Source organism: Protobothrops mucrosquamatus, unplaced genomic scaffold (assembly GCF_001527695.2).
Source record: "Protobothrops mucrosquamatus isolate PMUCROS unplaced genomic scaffold, P.Mucros_1.0 scaffold76, whole genome shotgun sequence".
Taxonomy (NCBI): Eukaryota; Metazoa; Chordata; class Lepidosauria; order Squamata; family Viperidae; genus Protobothrops; species Protobothrops mucrosquamatus.
Window position 1 is genome coordinate 321,639 of NW_015386453.1, and position 25,787 is coordinate 347,425.

At 40.2% G+C, this 25,787-nt stretch overlaps 2 protein-coding genes across 3 annotated transcripts; one reads left to right on the plus strand and one right to left on the minus strand.

Moving 5' to 3' along the window:
* Window positions 1-4,569: 4,569 nt before the first annotated feature.
* Window positions 4,570-13,355, plus strand: LOC107284205 (selenide, water dikinase 2). 2 transcript variants are annotated; one of them, XM_015812224.1, is made up of 8 exons: window positions 4,570-4,885; window positions 5,623-5,726; window positions 5,883-5,990; window positions 7,869-8,023; window positions 10,820-10,910; window positions 11,272-11,371; window positions 12,057-12,269; window positions 12,627-13,355. In XM_015812224.1, the coding sequence occupies exons 2-8, from the start codon at window positions 5,631-5,633 to the stop codon at window positions 12,854-12,856; spliced, it is 993 nt and encodes a 330-aa protein (XP_015667710.1). In that variant the 5' UTR covers window positions 4,570-4,885; window positions 5,623-5,630; the 3' UTR covers window positions 12,857-13,355. The 2 variants fall into 2 exon arrangements, with proteins under 2 accessions (XP_015667710.1, XP_015667711.1); XM_015812225.1 differs by having other exon boundaries at window positions 12,057-12,701.
* Window positions 13,356-13,493: 138 nt separating this feature from the next.
* IKBKG (inhibitor of nuclear factor kappa B kinase regulatory subunit gamma) lies at window positions 13,494-25,219 on the minus strand. Its single transcript, XM_015812226.1, has 15 exons — window positions 25,125-25,219; window positions 23,601-23,795; window positions 22,122-22,321; window positions 21,824-21,919; window positions 21,320-21,493; window positions 21,089-21,150; window positions 20,454-20,510; window positions 19,138-19,249; window positions 18,909-19,027; window positions 17,919-18,071; window positions 17,708-17,804; window positions 17,417-17,566; window positions 16,755-16,897; window positions 16,517-16,575; window positions 13,494-14,178 (listed from the first exon to the last, which is right to left on the minus strand). The coding sequence occupies exons 2-15, from the start codon at window positions 23,782-23,784 to the stop codon at window positions 14,021-14,023; spliced, it is 1,764 nt and encodes a 587-aa protein (XP_015667712.2). The 5' UTR covers window positions 23,785-23,795; window positions 25,125-25,219; the 3' UTR covers window positions 13,494-14,020.
* Between the last annotated feature and the right edge of the window lie 568 nt (window positions 25,220-25,787).

The following is a 25,787-nucleotide window of genomic DNA, read 5'->3' on the forward strand; positions in this document are numbered from 1 at the left end:
TAACTTTGTTGTAGCACAAATAATCATGCCATCCAAATCTTAAATCATGTCCTTCCAATTTCAACAACCTCCTACTTCTTAAAGTCACACACTCTTTCATCCAAACTAAGCAACAATCTGCAAAGTACAATATCAAATTTGGTAATTCTAAGGGCGGTATATAAATTAAATTAATAATAATAATAATAATAATAACTAAGGCTGATTATCAGCAGACAGTCAGAACATGCAAAGACGAAGTCAGGAAAACAAAGGCTCAGAATGAACAAAGACTTGCAACAGAAATCAAGGATAATAAAAACAATGTTTATTTCAACATATTAACAAGAAGAAAAAAGTCAAGGAAACTAGGTCTACTAAAGAGAGAAGATGGCAAGGAAGTAACAGGCAACAGGGAGAAAGTAGAGCTCATTCTTTGCATCAGTCTTCACACAAAAAGAAATTATAGCCCAACATATCAAAAAAACTACTGCAAAAGACAAACTAGAAACAAATATTAAAATAAGCAAGAAAATAGTAAGAGAATACCTAACCGACCTTGACGAATATAAATCACCGAGACTCGACAGATTACATTCCAGAGTTCTGAAAGAGCTGGCAGATGTTATCTCAGAACCATTGCACCATATCTTTCAAAAATCCTGGAGCACTAGGGAAGTACCTGAGGATTGGAAAAGGGCTGATGTGGTTCCCATCTTCAAGAAAGGGGAAAAAAACAGACCTAGGAAACTACAGACCAATCAGTCTAACATCAATACCTGGGAAGATCGTGGAAAAGATAATCAAAAAACAGATCTGTGAACAACTAGAAACAAAGTTATAACTGGTAAACAGCATGGGTTTGTTAAAAACAGATCATGCCTAACCAATCTTATTTCATTCTTTGATAAAGTGACCAAATTAGTAGACCAGAGAAACGCTATGGACATAGTATACTTAGATTTCAGTAAGACATTCAACAAAGTAGACCACAATGTACTGCTTGGTAAGCTAGAAAAAGGTGGAATAGACAACATCACCACCAGATGGATTTGTAGCTGGCTGACAAACCATACTTAACAAGTAGTACTCAATGGTACTACATCCACATGGAAAGAAGTAAGCAGTGGGGTACCACAAGGCTCCGTCTTAGGCTCAGTACTCTTCAATATCTTCATCAATGATTTAGATGAGGGAATAGAAGGGGAACTCATCAAATTTGCAGATGACACTAAACTAGCAGGAATAGCCAATACCCCAGAAGACAAGCTCAGGATTCAAAAAGATCTTGACAAACAGGAACAATGGGCCCTATCCAACAAAATGAGTTTTAACGTGGAGAAAAGCAAAGTTTTACATTTAGGCAGGAAAAATCAAAGATATAAGTACAAATTAGGTGAGACCTGGCTTAAAAGCACTAGCTGTGAGAGGAACCTTGGAGTCCTAGAGGACGATCAGTTGACTATGAGCCAGCAATGTGCACCAGCAGCAAAAAAAGCTAATACAATCCTGGGCTGTATAAACAGAGATATAGAATCAAGAGCATGCAAAATATTAGCACCACTTTATAAAACCCTAGTGAGACCACACCCGGAATACTGCAACCAATTTTGGTCACCATACTACAAAAAAGATGTTGAGACCTTGGAAAAAGTTCAGAGAAGAGCAACTGAGATGATCCAAGGCCTGGAGACTAAAACATATGAAGAACGGCTGCAGGACTTGGGTTTGGCTAGTCTAAAGAAAAGAAGAAATAGGGGTGACATGATAGCAGTATTCCAGTATTTGAGAGGCTGCCACAAAGAAGAGGGGGTCAAATTATTCTCCAAAGCACCAGAGGGAAGGATGAGAAACAATGGTTGGAAACTGACCAAAGAGAGAAGCAACCTGGAATTAAGGAGAAAGTTCCTAACAGTGAGGACAATTAAGCAGTGGAACGGCCTGCCTTCAGAAATCGTGGGCGCTTCATCACTGGAGGTTTTTAAGAAGAGACTGGACAGTCACTTGTCTGAGATGGTATAGGTTCTCCTGCTTGAGTGGGTGGGTTGGACTAGAAGACTTCCAAGATCCTATTCCTATTCCTATTCCTATTCCTATTCTATTCTATTCTATTCTATTCTATTCATCTTGCAGGACTTTGTATTTAATTCCTGGTTTCTTAAGTCTCAGAATTAAATATCAAGAATCACTTTATCTCTTTTTAAAAACCTCCATTCTCCCTTAATTTAACTTTTTCTTTCTTCTAACATACCGATGGTCATATCCATGTAACAAAATGGGTAGAAATATGCTTTTATTTGTACTTCTTTTAATAAACATTTGTTCATTTCAAGAGACCATATACTTTACACTACTAGAATTCTCATACTTTAATTTTCCCCCTTCCATTTCTCCATCTTCAGTAACTATTCTAATAAGGAAGCCAAATTCATCTCCATTCTCTTAATTTGTAAATATTTATGTACGATTCCCAATAATTCACTTCCTTTTGTCTGTCAAACTACCTTGCATTTTTGATGGATTAAGAGGGCCATAACTTGATCTAGAAGGATTTTTCTTATATACAACAGATATTCCTTATACATTTCTCCATAATTATATTAAATACTATATTTAATATATTCAAGGGGACATAATATATATTATTATATATTAAATAATATATTCAAGGGGACATCACTTATCCTTGTTTTACTCTCTGCTCATTGAAACTGACATTCCATTTATTCTCATGCACATATTGCTTTCATCATAAACAGTTCTGTGATTGAATAAGAGACAGCTTAGCTCACAGAAAAAATGTGGGCATAGCAAACATCACTGAAGCGACCTTCCATAGTTTCAAGGGCTGAAAAAATGATGGGGAAATATACTTTCAGTCTTGTTAATGTAAACTAATGTAATGCAATGGTTCAGGTTTGCAAGGTTCTGTTAATATAAACCTTATACAAAGTTAGTGCCAGTATTTTGAGGTGTGCTTCTTGTCTGGACTTCCTTGTAAGGATTAGGTTACACTTGTGAGAAAGGAAGAAGTTTAAAAATAAAACGGTCACAATTGATTAACAATAGAAAGATTAGCCAAGCCCTGAACATAGGCACTAGATTCCAGGAGGCTTGGCTAGAAGACACACTTAACAAGACAAAAGGATGGCAGAGGGAAGGTCTAACAATGTAACTGAGGAGGAGGGATGATGTATTCTGGCTAGGCAGATTGGACAGATTGTGCCCCCGGAAGTCCTCTCAAACGGGACCTAAGGGGAGGGGACAGGGGCGTCGCGATAGGAGTGTATATAATGTTATGAGTTTGAATATTTTTGTGTGGTCCCTGGGTTTAGAACTTCCTGTTGAAGTCTCTCACCAGGATCCACCGCGCTTTGCAAACCGCTTTTCTATTTTCTGCAGAATAAACTCTTTTTCTTACCAATCCAATTTTGTTGGTATTTTAATCACGTTTCCAACACACTTAAGGTTAGGGTTTGAGATATGCCAAAAAGAACCTTTAAGTAGTGCAACTACAGCATCCAGGTATGATTTTGAACAAACTGATATTTGAATTTCAACTTTTGAAATTGAAATTGAGAGACATTTTGGAGTCAGTAACCCATCATAATTCCGAAGTATTCTTGATATAGTATAAATGTGATTAATAGTGGCAAGTATTTGACTGAAAAGGTACATAATTTTTGGCTGTATGCTTATAGCATTGCCTGGGAACTTTTAAAAGGTGATTATAATGAAACTTATACAGTCTGGTTAGTACATAGATCAGTGGTGGCGAACCTATGGCACCGGTGCCAGAGGCGGCACTCAGAGCCCGTTGCTCCAGTCCTAGGCCTTCAGCTGAGTTTTATAAAACCTTTTCACTTTAGGCCTCCGCTGCTGTGGGGGGGGGGGAAAAAAAGGTTCAATCAGTCAATTTTAACTTCTCATGGAAAAAAAAAGATCTTGCAAAGTTGGAATTGATTGATTGAACTTTTTAGTCCCACCCAGTCTACCATTACCACTGCAGCCACACCCACCCAATGGGCCACACCCACCCGGCACTTGAGGATGCATAAGTGAGTTTTGGGTTGCAGTTTGGGCACTCAGTCTCTAAAAGGTTCGCCATCACTGACATAGATGAGAAGCTATCAGAAAACCCTGTGGACCAGACTACGAAATTACAATCTCAGAAAACTAGTGATAAACTACTTCTGCATTGTGCAAAGAAAACAAGACGAATTGCGTTATTGCTGTACACTCCCAGAAATCTCATGTTTTTATGCCAAATGATATTCCACAGGTATATATTACCCTCGATAAGTTCACATCGCAATAATTGAGCTCTAGATTCCAGAAGGTTTAAGAAAACAAAGCAAACTTTAATTCATTGGGTGGAACGCCCCCTTCTACGCTATATCCCTCTTTCCACAGTTTAAATAGGAACTTCCGAAAGCGTCATCCCCCAACGTCTCGCGAGATTTTTTTCCTTGGCATTGCTGGAGAATAACCCGCGGGCGGGTGAAGGCGGAATGCGTGCCCACTCTTACTCCACCCTCCCCGAGCGTAGCTGGGCGAACGTTTTTTTTTCTGCCCAGTTCTCGCGGGGAAAGAAGCTTCTGCTGTGGAGCCATCATGGCGGCGGTGGCCGGTTCTCCATCTGCCACCCTCCCTTCGTTGGCGGCAACCACCGCTCCAAGTCCCGCCGCCCTGCCGCCCGGGCCGCCTGGTTACCGGCCATTTGAGCCTGAGGCGGTGGGTCTGAGCCCGGGCTGGAGGCTCACCAGCTACGGGGAGTTGCGCGGCTGAGGCTGCAAAGTCCCCCAGGAGACGCTGCTCAGACTCCTGGAGGGACTTGGCACTTCCCATGCTGGGTTGGCCGGGGCCGGGGATACGGGGGCTGCCGGGAATCCTCCTCCCACCCTCGGTAAGGCTTGGCCGGGGGGGGGGGAAGCGTCGAATGTGGTCATTATGTGCTACCACGCGGGGATGTTTCAAAACTGGTGGTGAATGATGAAAGTGGTAGTACATAACTTGAAGAGCGGGTTAGAAGAGGGCGATACGATGCAGTGGTAACGTCTGGGCTACAGATCGAATGGGTACGCTGTTTAAAACCTTTATTTTGCATAAACTCTAAGTGACCTTAAACTACATGCGTTCGATTTTAGTTTCTTGCTCCCAAATAAGCTTACCCGTGGATAATATGTCACATTCTGTTAAATAAAAATCTCCCTCGATTTGAACTTTGTCCGTGAACTTTGTCCAAAGTGTTGAACCCTTTGTGGACAATTTACTGTTGCAGAAATGATTTGCTGTTGCACAAAAATCTCCCTTGATTTTGTGAACTTTGTCCAAAGTGTTGGACCCTTGGTGGACAATTTACTGTTGCAGAAATGATTTGCTGTTGCACTTTGGGATTATTTTTAACTTTAGCCTACTGGAGGTTACAAAATGCACAATAACATAGTGCATGGCTCGCTACTGAGAAATGCTAACCCCATTTGCTTGCTGTCCATTCTGTAACCCAGACACTGCCTCATGACGTTCCCTATTTTATTGCATAAGAACTGAAAATGAAGATACAGATTATAAACTTCCAAGTAATTGCTTGGATTGGAAATAATTATAAAAGTTCAAAAATGGTGTGATTCCTCTTCTCTACAGGCATTGGAATGGACTCTTGTGTGATTCCTTTGAGGCATGGGGGCCTATCTTTGGTGCAGACTACAGACTTTTTTTACCCACTAGTAGAAGACCCTTATATGATGGTGAGTTGGCATGCTGGTGAGGTGGAGGAAGTATTGGTCAATTTAGAAAGGATCGAGCTGTGTCATTGAAATTAGGTTTCATCCTCAGCTGATTGTAATATGGTAGTTGCTTTGCCCTTCTTGCTTGGTTCTAGTTGTTTCTTTATTCTATTTTAGGGCCGCATTGCTTGTGCTAATGTGCTGAGTGACCTTTATGCCATGGGCATCACAGAATGTGACAACATGCTTATGCTGCTGAGCATAAGCCAGAAAATGACTGAGGAGGTGAGAAACATTTTATTCCTTAAAATAATTTGAATGTTTTTTTTATTCTGGTTGGCTTCAGTGCAACCACTCAAGTTATAATACAATTCAGTGATTTTTGTCTTCAAAGTGCCAACCAGGAAGTCTAGCTCTTGAATGTATAAAGCAAACAATGAGTGTTAGCCTGTTCCTAATCTATTCTTTCTAGGGTCAGGGTAGCACTGAGTTATGTTCCTACACATTGAATTTTTTTGAATCAAAAAGTGGAATTAAACAGTTTTTTAATTAATTATTTTCATCATTCGCAATTTAGAAAAGTAATAACAGATCATGCCAAACCAATCTTATTTCATTCTTTGATAAAGTGACCAAATTAGTAGGCCAGTGAAACACTGTGGACATAATGTACTTAGATTTCAGTAAGACATTCAACAAAGTAGACCACGATCTACTGCTTGGTAAGCTAGAAAAAGGTGGAATAAACAACATCACCACCAGATGGATTTGTAGCTGGCTGACAAATTGTACTCAACGAGTAGTACTCAGTGTTACTACATCCACATGGAGAGAAGTAAGCAGTGGGGTACCACAAGGCTCCGTCTTAGGCCCAGTACTCTTCAATATCTTCAATGATTTAGATGAGGGAATAGAAGGGGAACTCATCAAATTTGCAGATGACACTAAACTAGCAGGAATAGCCAACACCTCAGAAGACAAGCTCAGGATTCAAAAAGATCTTGACAAACAGGAACAATGGGCCCTAACCAACAAAATGAGCTTTAATGTGGAGAAAAACAAAGTTTTACATTTAGGTAGGAAAAATCAAAGATATAAGTACTGATTAGGTGAGACCTGGCTCAAAAGCAGTTAACTGTGAGAGGGACCTTGGAATCCTAGTGGACGATCACTTGACTATGAGCCAGCAATGTGCACCAGTAGCAAAAAAAGCTAATACAATCCTGGGCTGTATAAACAGAGATATAGAATCAAGAGCATGCAAAATATTAGCACCACTTTATGAAACCCTAGTGAGACCACACCCGGAATACTGCAACCAATTTTGGTCACCATACTAAAAAAAGATGTTGAGACCTTGGAAAAAGTTCAGAGAAGAGCAACTAAGATGATCCAAGGCCTGGAGACTAAAACATATGAAGAACGGCTGCAGGACTTGGGTTTGGCTAGTCTAAAGAAAAGAAGAAATAGGGGTGACATGATAGCAGTATTCCAGTATTTGAGAGGCTGCCACAAAGAAGAGGGGGTCACATTATTCTCCAAAGCACCAGAGGGAAGGACGAGAAACAATGGTTGGAAACTGATCAAAGAGAAAAGCAACCTGGAATTAAGGAGAAAGTTCCTGAGAGTGAGTACAATTAAGCAGTGGAACAGCCTGCCTTCAGAAATCATGGGCACTCCATCACTGGAGGTTTTTAAGAAGAGACTGGACAGTCACTTGTCTGAGATGGTATAGGTTCTGCTTCAGCGGGGGGCTGGACTAGGCTCCAAGGTCCCTCCCAGCTCTATTCTATTCTATTTAGTAATTCAGCATATAAATCTGTAATTACAAGTAGTTTTGTTTCACAATATACTAAGTCATCATTTGTTTAAATAAGTTTCACTGAATAGACAATTTCATTCACCCACAATAGCATAATTAACCAAAACTGCAACTTAGTTGTTTTTATTTGACTTCTGTGCTGCTTAGTTCCCACAGGTTTTTAGCAGTTTACATCTACTAACATAAGTTACAAATGGTTCAAGAAAATTTCCCATTATAATTTCAGTGCAGAAGATTCCATTGTCAATCCTTGCACCCCACTTAATTGGATCCAGTAGCAGATGCTCCTGGTCTGATAGTTACAAATGGTTCTTAAATTCTTTCTTGCACATGTCTCCCAGGAGCGAGAAAAAATCATGCCTCTGATAATCAAAGGTTTCCGGGATGCAGCAGAGGATGGTGGCACTTCAGTAACTGGCGGGCAGACTGTCTTGAATCCTTGGATCATTGTTGGTGGGGTTGCAACAGTTGTTTGTCAGCCCAATGAATTTATTATGTGAGTATTGAACTCTTATTAGCAAGGGGTAATTTAAAAAAGTAGAGTACAGCATTTCAGATACGTGTATAGATGAGGCCAATATGCTGCATTTGTTTGTAACTGCTATGAGAATTCTTGTTCCTGAGTAATTGAGTCCAAACTTTAGAAAAGTGATTAGTAAATTGAACTAAGGATGTTTTATGTAGTTTAATAAATTTAAGTTACAGAATTATTTTAAGAGAAGAATTAGATAAAGTTGAATAGAAGTCAAAGAAAGTAAATATTTGATTTGAAGCTAAACTATATTTGTATTTGTGCTATTGTGTAGGACACCAAATCATGTACAAAATGAGACTCCAGTGATTCTCCATGAACTATATATAGTGATGCTTAAGTTGAGAAGATTGCATTTATCAGAATGGGAATTTCCTTGTGAATTATTTGTAACATCCATCTCCTCTCACATTCCTGCAAAATTTTACTTCCTTGATATGTGAATCAAAACTAGAGATGCAAAAAACATGCTTGTTTTCACAATCCTCCTGTATTTCTTGGAAATTTCATTTTTCCAATGGAATAGGCCAATATGTCTTGTGGGGAGCTGGTGTCTTCCATTTCCAGAGTACATATTCCAGAGTGAAAGTGGTTTGGAATATTCTGGACATAAACAGAGAAATGCACTTTCTCCAAATCTCAGATCTAGGGGGAAAGCAGAATATTCTTGAAAGAGACTACAGATAATCTGCTTAACAACCACAGCTGGAACCAGCAGCTCCATTGCTAAACTCTAAAATCACTAAGTGAAACATCCTGTGAGATCATTGGACTTAAAAACTCCCTTCAGCTTCAACTGTTAACCAAGACATTATATGACCACAACTTGTGATTTCACTTCTGTGTTCCCCATTGATTCTATTTGTTGGAAGCCAATTATGAAGCCTGTCAATGGTGATCACATGACCATTTGCATTGCAATGATTATAAATGTGCATCAGTTGCAGTCATGTGACCACAAGATGCTGTGAGGTCATAAACGTGAGGATTGGTTGCAAACTGGTTTTTTTCAACTGTCATAACTTCAGACAGTTGCTAGACAAGGCAACCGGTAAGCGAGGACTATCTGTATACAATTTAGAATCAATATTCTAAACAATATTTAGAATTATTTTAAACTTGGAGAATGCTAATTCAGAGGGTTTATATCTTATGCTGAGATTGTGCTGGTGTAAAGTGCATTTGCCTAGTTATCTCTGCCTTCATCTGTTGAAGGTGCTTTCAGATTAAGTATGGAAGGTTCTAAAAATGGGTGTCAAGGATCTTCAGGAGGCTGAGAAATGGTTAGAATTCAAGCAGAAAAAGACTAGTAGTAATTCTGATGATACACAGCAAGCAAACAATGATAAGCCTATTATGTGACGCTGAAGGTGGCACAGAGCTTTTTGCCAACAGTATCTGGATTTGTACATTGCATTAAATAAATTCATGCATGTTGAGATGTGAATCATAGTTTTTCATATGGGTCAATTTATAGATTATTCCAGACCAAAACAGTTACACCCAGCCTTCTCAGATTCATCCAGGAATGTTTCACAAATTATTTAGACCCACCTACAGCTTGGCTCAATAGAATATATTACAGCAGATTTCTAATCTGTTGATGCAGGAAGATGATTAGGATACTTTTCTCCTGTTTGTTGGATAATCTTTGGTTATTCCTAAAGATATGAAGAAGCTTGATCAGTTCTGAGAATATCCCTTTTAGCATTCTCCCAGGTTAGGGATTTTTAAAGCACCAACTGTGGAGGCTAGTTACGAGAGGAATTTAAAATCCAATTTCCTCATTCCCAAAGCTAAATCAATAGAATGTCGTATTGTATTTTCTTATTATTACTCTGGGTACAGGTAGTCCTTGGTTTACAACTGTTTATTTAGTGACTGTTCAAAGTTACTACAGGACTAAAAAAGTGACTTATGACTGTTTTCACACAGCCGTGGTCACGTGATCAAAATTCGGGTGCTTGGCAACTGGTTCATGTTTATGATGGTTGAAGTGTCCTGGGGTCATATGACCACTTTTGTGACCTTCTGGCAAGCAAAATCAGTGGGGAAGCCAGATTCACTTAACAACCATGTTACTAACTTAATAACTGCAGTGATTCACTTAACAACTGTGGCAAGAAAGGTCACTAAATAGGGCAAAATTCACTTAACAAATGTCTCACTTCACAACAGAAACTTTGGGCTCAATTGTAGTTATAAGTCAAGGGCTACATGACAGCACAAAACAACGGGTACTTATGACACAACCTCATAGTTGCAGCCATTGTAGCATTCCTGAAGTCATGTGATAGTGATTCAGGTGCTCAGTTCACAATTATGACATTGCAGCATTCCAGGGTCGTGGGATCTCCGTTTGTCACCTTCACTGCTGACTTCTGACAAGCAGGCAGTGGGGAAACCAGGAGGACTTTGCAAATGGTGATCATGTGACCGTGGGACACTGCAACTGTGCATCATCTTTAGTACAGCCATGCTGAACAGAAAGGCAGGTGGCTGGAACTGCTGTCCTAAGTCCAGGGAGACGTGATGCCATGCCTTGTAACCGTGTTACTTAGTGAAGTTCCCAATCCCAATTATTGTCACTGAGGACTACTGTATTTTTTTTCTTTTTGCAGTTGAACTTGTATTTTTTTGTGATTCAGTGTAAAATAAATAAGCTTTGCAGCTGTAGATTATCCTATTAAGATAGAAAATAATAAGGCAAGACTTCTTTTTTTTTAAAAAAAAGTTGGATTCTTATTCTTTTGATTCTAGGCCAGACAGTGCAGTTCCAGGAGATGTCCTTGTGCTTACCAAGCCTCTGGGGACTCAAGTGGCTGTAAATGCTCACCAGTGGTTAGATAATGTAAGTATTTATCCATGGGGGGAATGGTCATATCTCTTTGTGTTTATGTACACCAATAGAGAGGAAATTAACCCCACTCCTGTACACACACAGAAAAGTGCAAAACACTTTCTGAAAATAGGCTCAAAGTTGCAAGGCGACTTTAGAATACTGTATTCCCATCCAGGATCTATCAATTACTGGATATGAAGGTGGTAAATAAGCAGGGGAAGTTGTTGTTTTTGTCCCAACTAAGTTCCTTTGCATCAAAGAGCGAAGGAGTCTTGATTGATATCGTGATGAACTGGCAGATATTCTTTCTTCTTGCTAGGGAAGAGTGAAACCTTAAGAGCTGTTTCAAATGCTTGTATTATTCTTCCAGCCAGAGCGGTGGAATAAGATTAAGCTGGTGGTCTCCAAAGAAGATGTGGAATTGGCCTACCAGGAAGCCATGTTTAGTATGGCCATGCTGAACAGAACAGGTAGGGGCCTAAATATTGGTTTGGACCTTTACTCAGTTTGCAGCACAAGGAAGGCTGCCTTGGCTTTCTACGCATTTAAACATTTTTACCCCTGTTCTTTAAAGAAGTGCATAGAGTATGGTCAGACAATCTCTAATACAAGAGCTATTTTATTTTTTACAGATAGCATTCAACCGTGTCTCCCTACAAAAACCTATTTAGGGAAACAGTTAAAACACATGACATTAAAGTACTTAATGTATTAGGGCAAGATATTTTGAGCATGATTGGCATTGGCTAAACAAAACTTATGTGAAATGATTGTAAGGTTTTTGCCACACGATTGGCAACATTTCTGGGATTGTAAAATTACAGTTCATTGGCCTATAGAGGCAAAATTAAAATAATTGAGCAGCAATTAGATTAAATATGCGATCAGAGGTAGAATAGCTAGACATGTACAAAATTGTTTTTATTGGGAGCTTCCTGATATATAATGGGGAGCTATACATTCACCTTTTATGTTAATTAAAGGGTGTATCCCTCTGGACATATATTGTTGCCACCAACTTCAGATGCCTCCTATTAAAAATCAGCACTAGATAATAAATGATTGATTCTTGCTGTTTTAGTTGGATAAGCTGTTGTATATAGGTTTAACTGCTATTTTGTTATCACATATGCCACATTTGTTCCTGCTCTTAAGCTGCCAGTTTGATGCATACTTTCAATGCCCATGCTGCCACAGACATTACAGGATTTGGGATTCTGGGCCATGCACAGAACTTGGCCAAGCAGCAGCGCAGCGAGGTATCATTTGTCATTCATAATCTACCCATCATTGCCAAGATGGCTGCTATTAGCAAAGCATGTGGCAACCGGTCCAGGCTCCTCCAAGGGACTTCTCCAGAGACTTCTGGTAAGTTGGATAAACCAGGCAAGGAACAAGCTAAACGTAGACCTGGATTCTGTGGAACACCTCTAAATGACTTGTAGTAGATGAGCAACAATTGCAGATTCCCAAACATTTAACAAAATTACTTCATTTCCCCAGTCCTCCCACAACTGCTGAAATTAAAACGAAACAAAGTTGGGGTAATTAGTTATGGATTTTGTGTGGAAAAACTGGACTCTGTGAAATCATATCTGTCTTGCGCAGCATTACTTTAGTGGATTGTAAGAGTTTAGATTAATTACTGTGGTTATGGAGGGATGGGGAAGGTTTTTTTTTTTTTTTTTTTTTGGTGATTATAATTTGCTGTCTTTCTGTTACAAGGGGGGCTGCTGATTTGTCTACCCCGGGAGCAAGCTGCCCGCTTCTGTGCTGAAATAAAGTCACCTAAATATGGAGAAGGACACCAAGCCTGGATCATTGGCATTGTGGAGAAGGGCAACCAGACAGCTCGCATCATTGATAAACCTCGTATTATTGAAGTAACCCCACGGGGAGCCAGTGCTTCCCCTCAGGATAACAATTCCAGTGCGAGCCCTGAAGTTGCCTCGTGAGAAGGGAAAATGATTTCTCCCCACTGCCAGCTCTGCAGTTGAAAAAGGCAGCACTCTGAAGTCCTGGGTCAGCATACCGTCTTAGGTTTCTAGAGCACAAATTGCCCAGAACTTATCTCCTTATTGGTTGATGGCCGATTCCTCCCTGCTATCTGAGATTAGTTTTTAAGTCATTTCCTGCAAGCAGGTAAATTGCTAGCATGGGTGATATGGAGAATATGGTAAATCAAATTATTTATTGGAATAATTCTTCCTATTGAGGTCTCCCAACTTTTGGTCAGTCTGAGCAGCTGATCCAAAAGGAAGGTGGGTGATTGAAAAAGCCATCTGGCTGAGTTTAGAGGTCTCTCTTCTCTTCATGAAGCATCTCCCTGAAAATCCTACAAGGTCTTGGAGGAGCGGAAGAATCCTAGAGGAGCAGTGCCAAACTCAGCTTCATGGATTGTTGCTTTGGTTGTAAATTATGGGTGATTGAGTTAATAAAAAGTTGATTTTTAAAGGATGGAGTGCTAACACATTATTGATTTAGAAGGGAGGTGCCTGATGTAAGTAGGAAAATCACTGCTTATCTTAATTGTTGCTTTAATTGACTTAAGGTAAAAGAGTCATACAGTGCCTTTTCAGCCTAAAGATTGGTTGCAAGCAATTTCATTTGGAAAGCAGAAGAAAAAAACCCTCCATCCTTTTTATTTCATAAATTACCTCACTATGGCTTAATTGAGGAACTGTTTAAGGCATTTAAAATCTTACTGGGATGTGGGGCAAAGAGAGGAGCAGTAGTCTTTATAGGGAAGGAGAGAATTTTTTTTCATTGTCCATGAAATGAGTTACTGATAGATTAATAGGCATGTCACTTGTTACTCTGAGGGAATGACCTAATCCTTAGTATCCCTGACACACAGTGAATCAAAAGCACTTGAAAAGATTGCTTTGCACAAACCTAGACTAGGTCAACCCTTTTCCCCGTGGCTCTAATAGCCAGGCCCGGAACATGGTCAGTAGCAGGCTCAGCCATTATTATAAGAGGAAAAAAGTTAATGACATACAGGGAGCAGGAAGTAAACAGTCCACGCTTTTTGCTCCAGGATTGGCAGCTGAACTGCTGGTTCTGTTTAAAGCAATGCAAATGTACATCAGCCTGGAGCTTCCCCTTCTTCTTCACTGTTACTGGATACAATCCATGACATGGATCTGTAGGGTGTCCATGTCTGGAGCTTTATACTGGCATTTGGGACAATAATGGATAGGCTGTTCTTCTAGAACATTTTGTCTTCGCCCTGTTACAAGCTGGGGATGGAATGGAGCAGTGCCCATCATGAAAGCTGGAAAGGGAAGGAAAAATAAGTTAGCAAATTGTGCATACTGTATAATCACTCCGTCTAAATACTGTGATGGCAATATTTAGTGAATTATGAAAAGGAGCATTATCTGGTAAATACAAGAAAAATGAATTAAAGGAGGCAATGATCTAATAGTCCAAAGATTACAATATAGCATGCTGTAATGATAGAGAAATGTACTTTTTATGTATCCCTTCTATGGAAAGGTTTTCTGACAAAAAAAAATCCACTGGACTTTATTAAGCAGCTAGCAACAGTTAATAAATGCGCAATATAAAGAAAACTACTTTTCAGAGAAGAAAACAAATTATTTTAAAAGGTTCAGGAAATTACAGGCTATTGTACTTTCCACTAGGAGGGAAAAAAATGGATTGCTAAGTACAGAGAAAACCCAGCAGATTCCAGAGCATTCAACATTAACATGATTTTGAGAGGGGATGCAAAAGGATTTATGATCTGTGTAGTAGAATAAAACTGTGCTAATAGAGTATTAGGAACAACTTGTTCCCTGTCCAGGCTTATTGAGCTCTCCAGGTGTGTCTGAGTTTTATACTGATTCAGTGGTCAGCATAAGAGGACTTTGAGGAAATACCATGAAAGGCTCCATCTAGTATAAATGTAGACATAAGAAAAGTGGACAGCCCAGCTTAGGTATGTGATTAAATAACAGCAAGCAAAAGCTGGTCTAAATATTTAGTTAATACTTAGTTAAGAAAAACAAATGGTTCCCCCAAGTACCTAACTGGAGCACAAATATTATTTTGTTACTGTTCTTGGGGAGACCTTAAGCTTGTAAAATGGGTGTGACTATAATATTGCTGCATGGCTGAGCATAAAAACACTCGAAAGCAAACTGGTTAAGGTGGATTTTTTACCATCCTCTCTAACACCTCGGAATACTTTCTACAATCCAGTTTACTGTTCTGCTTCTTTCAGGAATGCACTACACACTTCCAAAGCTGCCCACAAGCATTGCATGCAACATTTTCCCCCCCAAGATTACCAGTGAGGCCCAAAGGTATTCTTTGAAATAAAGATAATGATGAAGGCAAGTACTTCTCTTCAAAAGATAAAATCTTTAAAATGCTAAAGGAGGCAGGAGCCCACTGGGTGCATAAGAGCACCACACTGCTTGATCTAATTTTCTGAAATTAAAAGTCAGTAGTAACCTAACAAGGTCTGTGGAGATATCAAATTATTAGAACATATACATCCTTCGTGTAACATTGAAGAGTGTTCTCCAGTGAACAAATGATGTGAAATTCTATATATGGAAATGAATTATACCTCAATTCCCACATACTGTATGTTAAGCTCCAAAGTGCCAATTACAAGAAAAATAATACCTCAATGAAAATATTGTCTGTGGCAAAAACTGAAAGCAAATCACATGCTATAAATCGGGAAAAGAATTAAAAATGAAGGTACCAGAGTCTCAGGTACGTAAACAGTGATATTGCAAGAAGATTGAAATCCGGTTGCAAAGGAAAGAAAAGAAACAGCAATAAGTTTCAGTGCTGAAAACATTGCTGCAATTTAGCTGCAGAAGCTTCCATTTTATTTATTTTGCTTCCAATGAAAGCGAGAGAGTTTCTCCAAGATAGTTGCTATTTTCATGTACATCAGAGCAAGTGGCAAAAAGAAATTGAACTGCAACATTTTTTTCCAGCAGTAAGCCCCAGCCTGAATCTCTTCCATTTTATATTTGCCATATGCCCTCAAACTACTGAAATAGCGCCCAATTTTTCAGGAAATTTAACTTGATTTACCTACAAAGTATGACAATAGATTTGGACCTTTAAATTGAAGAGAGAAAGTATTTCATTGATATAGTGGGTGGAGGGCAAATTCAAACTCACAGATAAGATTAATTACTTCATATAACAGTAAAAAGATGAAATACACAGCTCAAATATACTTCCCAAAGATCAGCCTTATTTTATTCTCAACAGCATCCATTTCCTATGCTCAAATGTCATTTTACCTACACCGTGAAGTGAAAGACATACATCCTTGCTGAAAGAAACAAATCTAAATCCTCCAGTCCTATCAGGTTGATCTTTCTGTAGGAATGGTCATACAGCCCTTAAATCCTTTCTTACATATGTCTCCCAGGAGCAGCAGTCGGGGGGGGGGGGTGTATGTTGCCTTCTACAGTTCTACCTGACCCTGCATTTGATTGAAAGAGTTGTGGCCAAGTGCTGCATCTTCACTGCCAACGTGCTCTCCAAAGCATTTTTTTTTAAATCCTGCTTTACAGTTATGCCAGCCTCGGAAATCAGTGGAAATTGTTGCCAAATAAACAAGTGCCAACACTTACTCGGCTGAGGAGGCGGACGCATTTCTGAATGGCGATTCCTCATCTCTTCCATCAGAGCCCTAGATAGACAAGAAAGAGCACCAGAATGGCTTTCTCTAGGAAATGGTAGAATAATGACTGTATTGCCTCTGACTACAGGCTCCAACCAAATATTATAGAAATTAAACATGAGCTGGGGTAGGAAAGTGGCTCTATTCCAGGTGCATAAGGGTTTCTTTCCATTCTCCAACCTACTCACCGGCTGACTCCTTCAGAGTCGGCTTTCAGCTTCTCATTTTCCCTTTGCAACTGGGCAACCTGCTCCAGCAGGGTCTCTCGTTGTTCGTGTAGCTTTTCACGTGCCTGGCGCTCTGCCAGGAAATCTGTCTTGTAGATATCAGCCTGAAAGGAAAAGATAACATTCCTGGTGGCACTAATCACTCCTGGTGGCACAGTGATTAGAACTCCTGCGCCTGACGGGCTCAAGGTTGACTCAGCCTTCCATCCTTCCGAGGTTGGTAAAACGAGGACCCAGATTGCTGGGGGCAATATGCTGCAAAGCACTATGGAGTGGTAGATAAGCCTAAATGCTATTGCTATTGTTATGTATTTGGTTTTTATCCCACCTTTATTACTTTATAAGTAACTCAAGGTGGCGAACCTACTCTCCCTAATACTCTTTCCTCCTATTTTTCCCATGACAACAACCCTCTGAGGTGGGTTGTGCTGAGAGTGAGTGACTGGTCCAAGGTCACCCAGTTGGCTTTCATGCCTAAGGCATAACTAGAACTTCAGTCTCCTGGTTTCTAGGCCAGCACCTTAACTATTAGGTCATAGTGGTTATCCCACTACTTATGCTGCACCATTCACAAATAGCTAGGAATTCCAGTCTCTTTTCTAACAAAGTGACATCATACTCACCTGGGCCTTGAGCACAGGCACAGTCTCCATGACAGTTTTGTGCTGCTCAGCTTCCTCCTTCAGCTTGTCAATGTACTCTTGCTTGGCTACCAGAGCCTCCTCAGCCTGCTGCAGTTGCTGAGACAGTTCAGCAAGCTGCAGATCCAAGCCCTGAGGAGGGAACAGTTACAATGTTGACAATATGTGCAAAGAAATCTTTTTTCCTGGGGCAAGAGAAGATTGCCCCCTCCGGTATTCTGGCTCCCATTCATTCCCCGCATCAAGATTTTCCATTCATCAAATGTCTCCCACCTTGCTTCGCTTCTCAGTTTCCAAGCTGGTTTTGATGTGGGCATCGTACTCCTGGAAGAGCTGGTGATAGGCCACTTGCACTTGGGCCAATTTTCTCCTAAATGGAAGGAGATTGTTCACATCATTGCCAAAGGACTCAGGTTGATCTGATTACTTCTATCAGAAATGCCCTCATTTCCTTTGGCTCTGCCCATATCATTTTCTCACTCACTTTTCCTCGGTGGCACTCTGTCGTTCCACTCGCAGAGCACTCTCAAGGTTTTGCACCTGCAACCTCAACTGATCCACCTGTACGCCGTGCTGCTTGTTGCGGATTTCAGCCTCCTTTTCAAGCTGCTGCAGTCGTTCACCAGCCCCACGAACCCTGTAGAGTTGGCACACAGATGGTCATCTAACTGCCTAACTTGCCAAAATTCCAGTGTAGCAGAATTCCCTTCAAACGTCTACCCCAGCAAGTACACACCAAGACAACACTAGATCCAGCATTGTTTGATTCAGTAAGTTTTCTACACAACTTCCTGAGTCTTCACCATCATGTTCAGGGCCATCATCCTCTTCTGTGGCTTCACATGGGAAGTGTATCACTTTGGAGGATGTGCATGCAACCGGGGGTCCCTCTGAGCTTTCCATCCCAGCTCTTTGCACCCCTGAAGCAACCTGCCTACCTCTTCAGCAGTGCAAGTGAACAGAGTGAAAACAACAAAGAAACATCTCCAGCTCTTCACTATTTTTTGTCATTATTTTTGTTGTGATCTGATAGATCACCTAGAAACTCACAGCGATACCCAGTTCACAGCTGAAATTTTCAAAAAAATGTTGTTCAGTGACTGGAGAACTGGAAAGAAAGAGGTGCCCTTGCCCTTCTGGCCAGGAGGAAATGGTGGCCTGCTTTTCAAAGTGAGAGATTCTTCTTCCAAAATCAACAAAGGGACTCTGGAAGGTTTTAAACAGCCAATGTTTTTTTTTCAAAATTGATACCGAAAGATATTGTAAACAGATTTAAGGCACGAGGGTTATCCCATAAGCTGTGCTAGTCTGAAGTCAGGTCTGCTTAGAGAGGAAAAGCAGGGGAGTCACCCTCCCTGTCCCACAGAGCAGCCTCAGCTCATTGTTCCATAATGTCTGCATCACTGCAGAGAAAGAGGCCTCTCCCAGCTATCTGCCCACAGCATCATATGCAAGCCTCCTGCGTGCCTCTCACCTTGCCTCCAGCTCTTTGTTTTGCTCTGTACAAGTTTCGAGGCGGCTCTGGCTCTCCAGCAGCTCCCCCAGCAGAGATGTCACCTGGGCCTTTGCTAAAGTCTTGTCCTCCCCAACTTGCTGTAATGAGAAGAGGCCCAGAGTCAAGACACCTACAGAGAGGTAGAGAGGAGCCTCCTATTTTACTCCTCCTCCCCAGCTTGCAAAAGAGGGTCTGGGAAAACAGTCACCTCCAGTTGTTTGGTCAAGGTTTGTAGCTGCTGCTGGATCTTCTGCTCCTGGGCAGTCCGGCAGGCTAGCTCCTCCAAACTGGATGCCAGCTGTTGCCGAAAGGCTAAGCTTCTGGGGGGTGGAACAAAACAAGGAGGGACACAGATTCAACCAATGAACTTCACCAGTTTCCAAATAAGAGGCTTTACAGAGTTGGAGTAGAAATACATAAAAATACCAAATTTAGGAATAAAACAAAATGGAGCAGGAAGAAACCAGTACTGTATTAAAGTCTAAAAAGTTAACTACTTAAAACTAATTTCTTCATTATAAAACTACTTTTCTAAACTATTAAAGAACATATTTGTTATAAAATAGCACAACATGATACAACATTTAGACGGAGCTGCCAAATTCCATCCTTTGTTTCTACTTGAATGAAAATCTGTCTTGTTTCACTATCGTTCCCTGATGATAAGAGCTATGAAACACAATTTGGAAACTTTAAAAGCGATGCCACTGTCTGAAAGAAGAAATGAAACTCAGAATTTCTCTAGTCTGCTCAGGAAATTACTTAGAAGTGGAATTAAATATAGGTGACAAATTTCATCATAAAACTGGCATATAGTTTCAGCTGCTTCTGTATGACTGGGACAAAGCCACATTCTAATGGGAACATATTCGTAGCCTCCTTCCAGTAAGGCTGAAGATAGCCTATTTTGCAGTAGTAGAGAGTATATATTTAGACAAAAGGTTTACTTGCTTTTCAAATCTAGGGAAGCTCCTAACATCCCTCTGGGAATTAATATCCATTATTTGCTGTTTGACAACTTCTTTAGCTTTAGTAATTGTCCCCCTCCCATTCCCATTGCCATGGCTGTAATAAATATTTTGTCATTTTTGGCTTCTAAGCTCTTCTAAGTTGAGTAAATGGTGACTAATAGAGCCAGTGGGACTCAACCTTGAGCGAAGAACATCAATTTGCCAGTAGGTGATTTTACATATCCAAAATCCCCTGCTTCTATTGGCTTACAAACTGCCTACAATGATAGGGTAACACTGGAGTAATTTCCTCACCTAACTAAGAAGTGTTTGTCATTCTCAACTGAGTATCAATAGGCACCTGGCTAACCTTATCTTCCTTTCTCATAAAAAAACATTGCATTTCTTTCAGTTGTGTTAGCCATTCTGAAGAGGGTTACTTCTATTTGCTTTTTCCTCAACCATCCATTTGCAAGCATCTGGAAATTTTAGTCCTTGATCTGCCCTAACGGCATGGCATGCATGCTTAAATAGGTGTTTCTTATAAAATACCAATGCATCATTATCTACTTACTCATCTTCAGCCTCCTTCAGCCTTTGTTGCAGCTGCTCAATTTGTTTCTCACCCGCACTGTGAGGAAGGAGGAAGAGAAGGAGAAGAAGAAGAAGAGGAGGAAGAAAACAGAATGATGATGGAGGAGTGCATCTCTACTGACCATTTCACATAATATTTAAATGCTGTGATATTGAAGGGTATTGTGTACATTAAAAACTGCAATGCTAGGGACTGAATGGATGGAGAATGCACAGCAACCTAAATTCTGAACTTCTAATTATTATCATCATATACATTTCTGCACAATCCTATGAAATATGAGAGTTACTGAATGAAAGGTGTTTTCCAGATCTGTTTTGGAACAATCTCCAAGAGGAGATATTCACTGTAAGGCATTTTCACTATCACTATTTTTGTCCACCGTTTTAAACTTTTTTTTTTGGCAGAAATATTTGTACATTTATTGTTATAAATTTACTGTTTGGGGCATACTGTTTTACCTGTATTATTTTATTGTACATTTAAAATAATTCATTGGAAAACCCTCCGTAGTAAAGCGTAAATCTTCATAATCAACAATACTGATAAGACAGATAAATGAGTACTTTAGGATGAGTATCCAGGCTAGTCTGCAAAGGTCTCAGGATACTTACTTGTCCCCCGAGCTCTGCAAGGACTCTACTTCAAGGGACTGCTCCAATGAACAACCATTCTCCTAAGAAGGTAGAAGAAGGGTACACACTGTTAGTTTAGCCTTACCAGCTCCAATTGCCTTTCCTCATCTCTTTATGCCACTATCCTAAACTTCATGTGATCTTTTTTTCCCCCATGTTCTCCCTTCTCCCATCATACATTCAGTGTCTGCTGCTGCTACCAAATCTCACTTTAATCTTTATTCTGAACTCCTCTACCGGCAAAGTGACCTTTTCTGTTTGTTGCAGTATGGCGATCTTAGCCTCCAAGGCAAGTTTTTCTTTCTGTAAGGCCTGGTTGGTGTCTTGCAGTGCTTTCCAGTCCTCTTCCAGCCTTTCTTTTTTCTGTTTTAGAAGCCCCGATGTCTGAAATAAAAACAACAATGGAAAGAAGGAACATCTTTGTGATGAGAAATTGTATAAGCCATCCACAGCAGGTGAAACGATTCAGCCTTTATCTATCTACAGAATGAGACAAATGTAGAAAGACTGCAAATCCCTATTTTCTATGTTATTACAAATTCTAGCTGCTCATCTAGGTCAGTGTTCCCTTATGTGAAATTTTCCAAAAGTGCTGAACTACATTTCCAATCCAATCAGGATTTGCTACGCTAGTTGAAGCTGCTGGAATTTGCATATCAACATATCTGGAGGGCATTGAATTAGAGAACTGGTAGACAGATAATGCACACGTACCACAGTAAGTACATCTTCCTCAGTAAGAGTCACAGTATCTGACTCCTCTTGTGTGTCAGAGGGGTCTTTTTCTGAGAGAAATGGTCGAGAAGCTGTCTGTGAAGAGAAACGCAAAAATCTTGATGTATGTGACAGTTTTGAAATTGCTTCAATGTTTTTTCGCATGCCAACATACACCACACATTGTAAGGAGGCCTATTCTTTAGCAAGATACTTAAACTGGAACAAAGGAAAGGGGAACAAGAGGAAGACCCCAAACTCTTAACCCTTCTGTGTCCCCAACTGCACCCAGTTGCACCTTTAGTCGCTCCAGATCCTGAAAAGCCTGCTGCAACTGTTTTTCCAACCCCATGCGTTCCATGTGCAAGTTTTCCACCACAAGCCGAGCCTCCTGAAACTTGCTCATAATGAATTCTTTCTCCTCCTTTTTGGAAGCATGGAACTGCACAAATTCCTGGTACCGCTCTCGTAGCATGTGATTACTCTGCCGGATGGCTTCTACGCACAGAACACAAACAAAGGACGTTTACTGGATCAGTGTCCTACCTTCTCTATGCATTACAATAGAGAACAATGACTGACCAAACAATAAATCCACCTTCTCATCAAAATCCCTCTTTACTATGCAGAACGAGTACATTCTTCTGTAATGAAAATCCAATTCTCACTTTAGTCACATGATCTCACATCTCAGACCAAATTCCAAAAAGCTAGGGAAATACACCCACATAAGGCTATCAACATCAGAAAGTTTAACAAATTAGAATTTCATCAAATATACGGTAACTCATCCATTCAGGATGCTACCCTCATTAGTCCTAGTTATCTTTCCTTTCAGATTAATTCATGTTACTAAATATTAGATTATTATTACAGTGACAGTTTTTTAATTATACCTACAAGCTACTGCTTTTAGACTGTCACTGGTCAGATTCTCTCCCACTAATATCAGCATTTATTTATTTCTATAATTTCCATCAGTAAGTTTAGTTACAAGAGAACCATTCTTCTCTGATTTGTCCCTGTAATTCAGCCATTCATTTCCATCTGGAATTAATTACATAAGTAGCACTTCTCTTTTGCAGATTATTATATACAGTGACTGGCCTTCTTACTAGCTTGCCAATAGCTCACACCAAAAGAAACTCTATTGAAAACTTAAAGTGCTGGCAGGAAAGGGATGACGGCTCTGAATTTATTCTGTCCCTGATTTTAAAAAAAGCAGTGGAATCCACTCTTACATACTGAGTATAGTAATAAGCAAAGGAGCAACAAGCTTTCCAGCCATCAACAGAAAGTAACTACAGGTAGACAATTTACAAAATTGTCCAATATAAATTCAGAGAGGTGACAAAGCTTTTGGAGCCTCTAGTGTGGAAAAAAAGAAGGAAATGTATTTCTTTCTAAATAAAACAACTCACTAGATATAGGCAAAAGTAAAAACAAAAATCAGAATCTAATCAGTGGTTGGATATCTCAAGACTTCTAGAAGTTACAGAATTATACCCCCACAGGATTCCTCACGATTAATCACGAGGGCTGGAGCTGCAGAGAATTATAATTCATAAAGGAAGGCCAGAGATTTTAAACCATTCTAGTTATCTACCTTCTCTGATACTTAAAATATTCCCTGATTCATTTATGGAAATGTCTATTATAAGAGACAGGGACTTAATGTAAACTGAATGACAGGACTCAATAAGAGAATATTGAATTTATCAACCTTGATATTTTTCATTTAAACATGATAGTGAAGGTCACTCCAACATGTCCTTACCTTTGAGGTCTCTATTCTCAGCCAGGAAATATTGTACAGTTTCATGTCCTGCTAGCTCAGCTGGCAACTGAAGGGTACCAGCTTTGCCCAGGGAGGAATCATCTCCCATCATGCCATAGTCACCAGCTGGGCACCCACTTGGCTGCACCATGTTGCAGCTCCAATCCCCTTGGGTTATACTCATCCAGCCAGATCCTGGAAACAGAGGAAGGATACCTTCAGCACCTTCATCAAAGCATATATATATATGCACAATAACTTACATAGAAAACATCCCTTTGCCTCAGTTTATGAAAATGAGATAAGTAATCAAATTTCACGTTCTTTCTCATTTACAGTATGCCTGGGATATGCAGAGGTGGAGAGGCTTTGTCTTTTTTTTACTGGTCTCAAGATCCATTAAACTGAATCTAGTGAAAATGATATATAATTTAAAAATACTATGCAAGGAATTTGTTTTGATTACCAGTTCATAGTTTATTTTAAAGAAATTTTTCTCCATTTCAGCAGAATGATTTATATATGAATGGTGAGGGAGGGAATAATACAGATTCTGCTTTTTCTTTCAAAAAATGAAGCCCCAAAATATTGCTAATCTACTTCAAATTCTCAAGGATCTAACAGCAGATCCAGAACTATTATTTGTTTAGTTCCAGGCAAGAGCTAATAGGTTAAATCATATTACGATTCATTGTGATGTGTGACACCTGTTATGAAGGTAGCAGGATAAAAGGAGTGGGGTTTAGTAGCGTACCCTAAGCTCTTTAGAAAGGGAATGCATGAAAATGCAGTAAATGAAATGAGCTCAGTGGGAAAAAGAAATAGTCCTATCATTCACTATTAGACATGGTAGTTTACAAGTACCATAACATAAAAGAAGCAGTTATTCCCTTACACCCACTTGCAAGTTTCCCCAAACCTTTGGCTAACAGCTGTTTAAAAAGACTTGCTCTCTTGGCTTTTAAACTGTTTGTCCCAATTACCCCTTTTCCATGTCTCCAAAAACATTGTTTCCCTTGTTAAAAAAACAGACTCCGTTGCTTACAGAAATGTCTCGGCAGTGAAGGTTCCAAACTAGATCTCTGATTCATAAGCAAGTTACAAATTGCTCTATTATCCCCAGGATATGCCCAAGTTTTCCTTGCTCTACAGTTTTGTTTTGTTTTTAGCCTTGGCAACTTTAAGATACGTGGATTTTATGCCGGCTGGGGTGTTTTGGGAGTCTACAGTACTCTTTCCCATCCTAGCATTCAATTGTTTGACTACAATTCCCACTGTATCTGGCTAGCATGATCTGAGTTTGGGGGGTTACGATGATGGAAATCATAATCTAATGCATCTGGAGAGCGGCAGCAGTGGGCAAAGCTTCTCCAAATGCCTAACGCCTCGGGCCGAACGAGGGAGCCCGCATGGCTCTCAGACCAAGCTGGTGTGGAAGGGCCGAACACCTGGGTCCCCTTGCCAACACAACCCCTCCTGCAAAGCCCAGCCCCGCCCAAAGAGGGATAAAAGAAAAAGTCGCACCTCTGCTTCGAATGTCAGATTCCACACACCCTCCTGAGGTTTCTTCCTTCCTGGTGAGTTGTTTTCTTGTTTACCGGAAGTGACATCTTAGAAAGAGAAAGCGGATCGGGAAAACGAAAGAGGCCAGCCTCGAGTCTAGGGAGGGCCCGGAAGTAACGCCAATAAAGGCGGTGGCCATAGTTACATCACACAGAGCTCTAATGGGCATAAGAATTCGTGAATCTGAGTCCCTGTACTTCCGCGGCTGGACTGGGCGGACCATCGCGGCGAAGGAGGAAGAAGCGAGTGCTTTTTCTGTACCTCTTAGTGATTTTTCCCGCCCCCGGATTTTTGCAGCAGGAAATAGCGACGAATCCTTTTTTAAAGGCAAAAACCAAAACCTTATTAACAATAATATTTAGATGTCCATATGCGGTATTATACACTCATACGCACACGGACAAACAACCACTAACATCTTGAAAACAAAGTGAGGTGTTAGTGTGAGAGGAAGAGATTGTTAAACTTTAATCCCTGATTATAACAAATACTACAATCTCTTTGAGTCTGCCTCAAGTTGGACTCACTTCTATGTAAACACGTGTAAAACTGCACAACCTTTCTTTGCTGTCCTTCAAGATTTGCTGGCCTTTCTTAAATTCCTTGTTGGACTATTCCTGAAAA

Bases quoted from the DNA above. Each gene is read 5' to 3' on its own strand.
- LOC107284205 (XM_015812224.1), top strand. From the start codon at position 5,631: ATGGACTCTTGTGTGATTCCTTTGAGGCATGGGGGCCTATCTTTGGTG. The intron at 8,024-10,819 runs GTGAGTATTGAA...TTTTGATTCTAG, and splicing joins CAGCCCAATGAATTTATTAT to GCCAGACAGTGCAGTTCCAG. The intron at 12,270-12,626 runs GTAAGTTGGATA...TTCTGTTACAAG, and splicing joins GACTTCTCCAGAGACTTCTG to GGGGGCTGCTGATTTGTCTA.
- IKBKG (XM_015812226.1), bottom strand. From the start codon at position 23,784: ATGAGTATAACCCAAGGGGATTGGAGCTGCAACATGGTGCAGCCAAGT. The intron at 18,072-18,908 runs GTGAGAGGCACG...CCAACTCTACAG, and splicing joins AACAAAGAGCTGGAGGCAAG to GGTTCGTGGGGCTGGTGAAC. The intron at 17,567-17,707 runs GTGGGAGACATT...TTCCCTCCTCAG, and splicing joins AAACTGAGAAGCGAAGCAAG to GGCTTGGATCTGCAGCTTGC.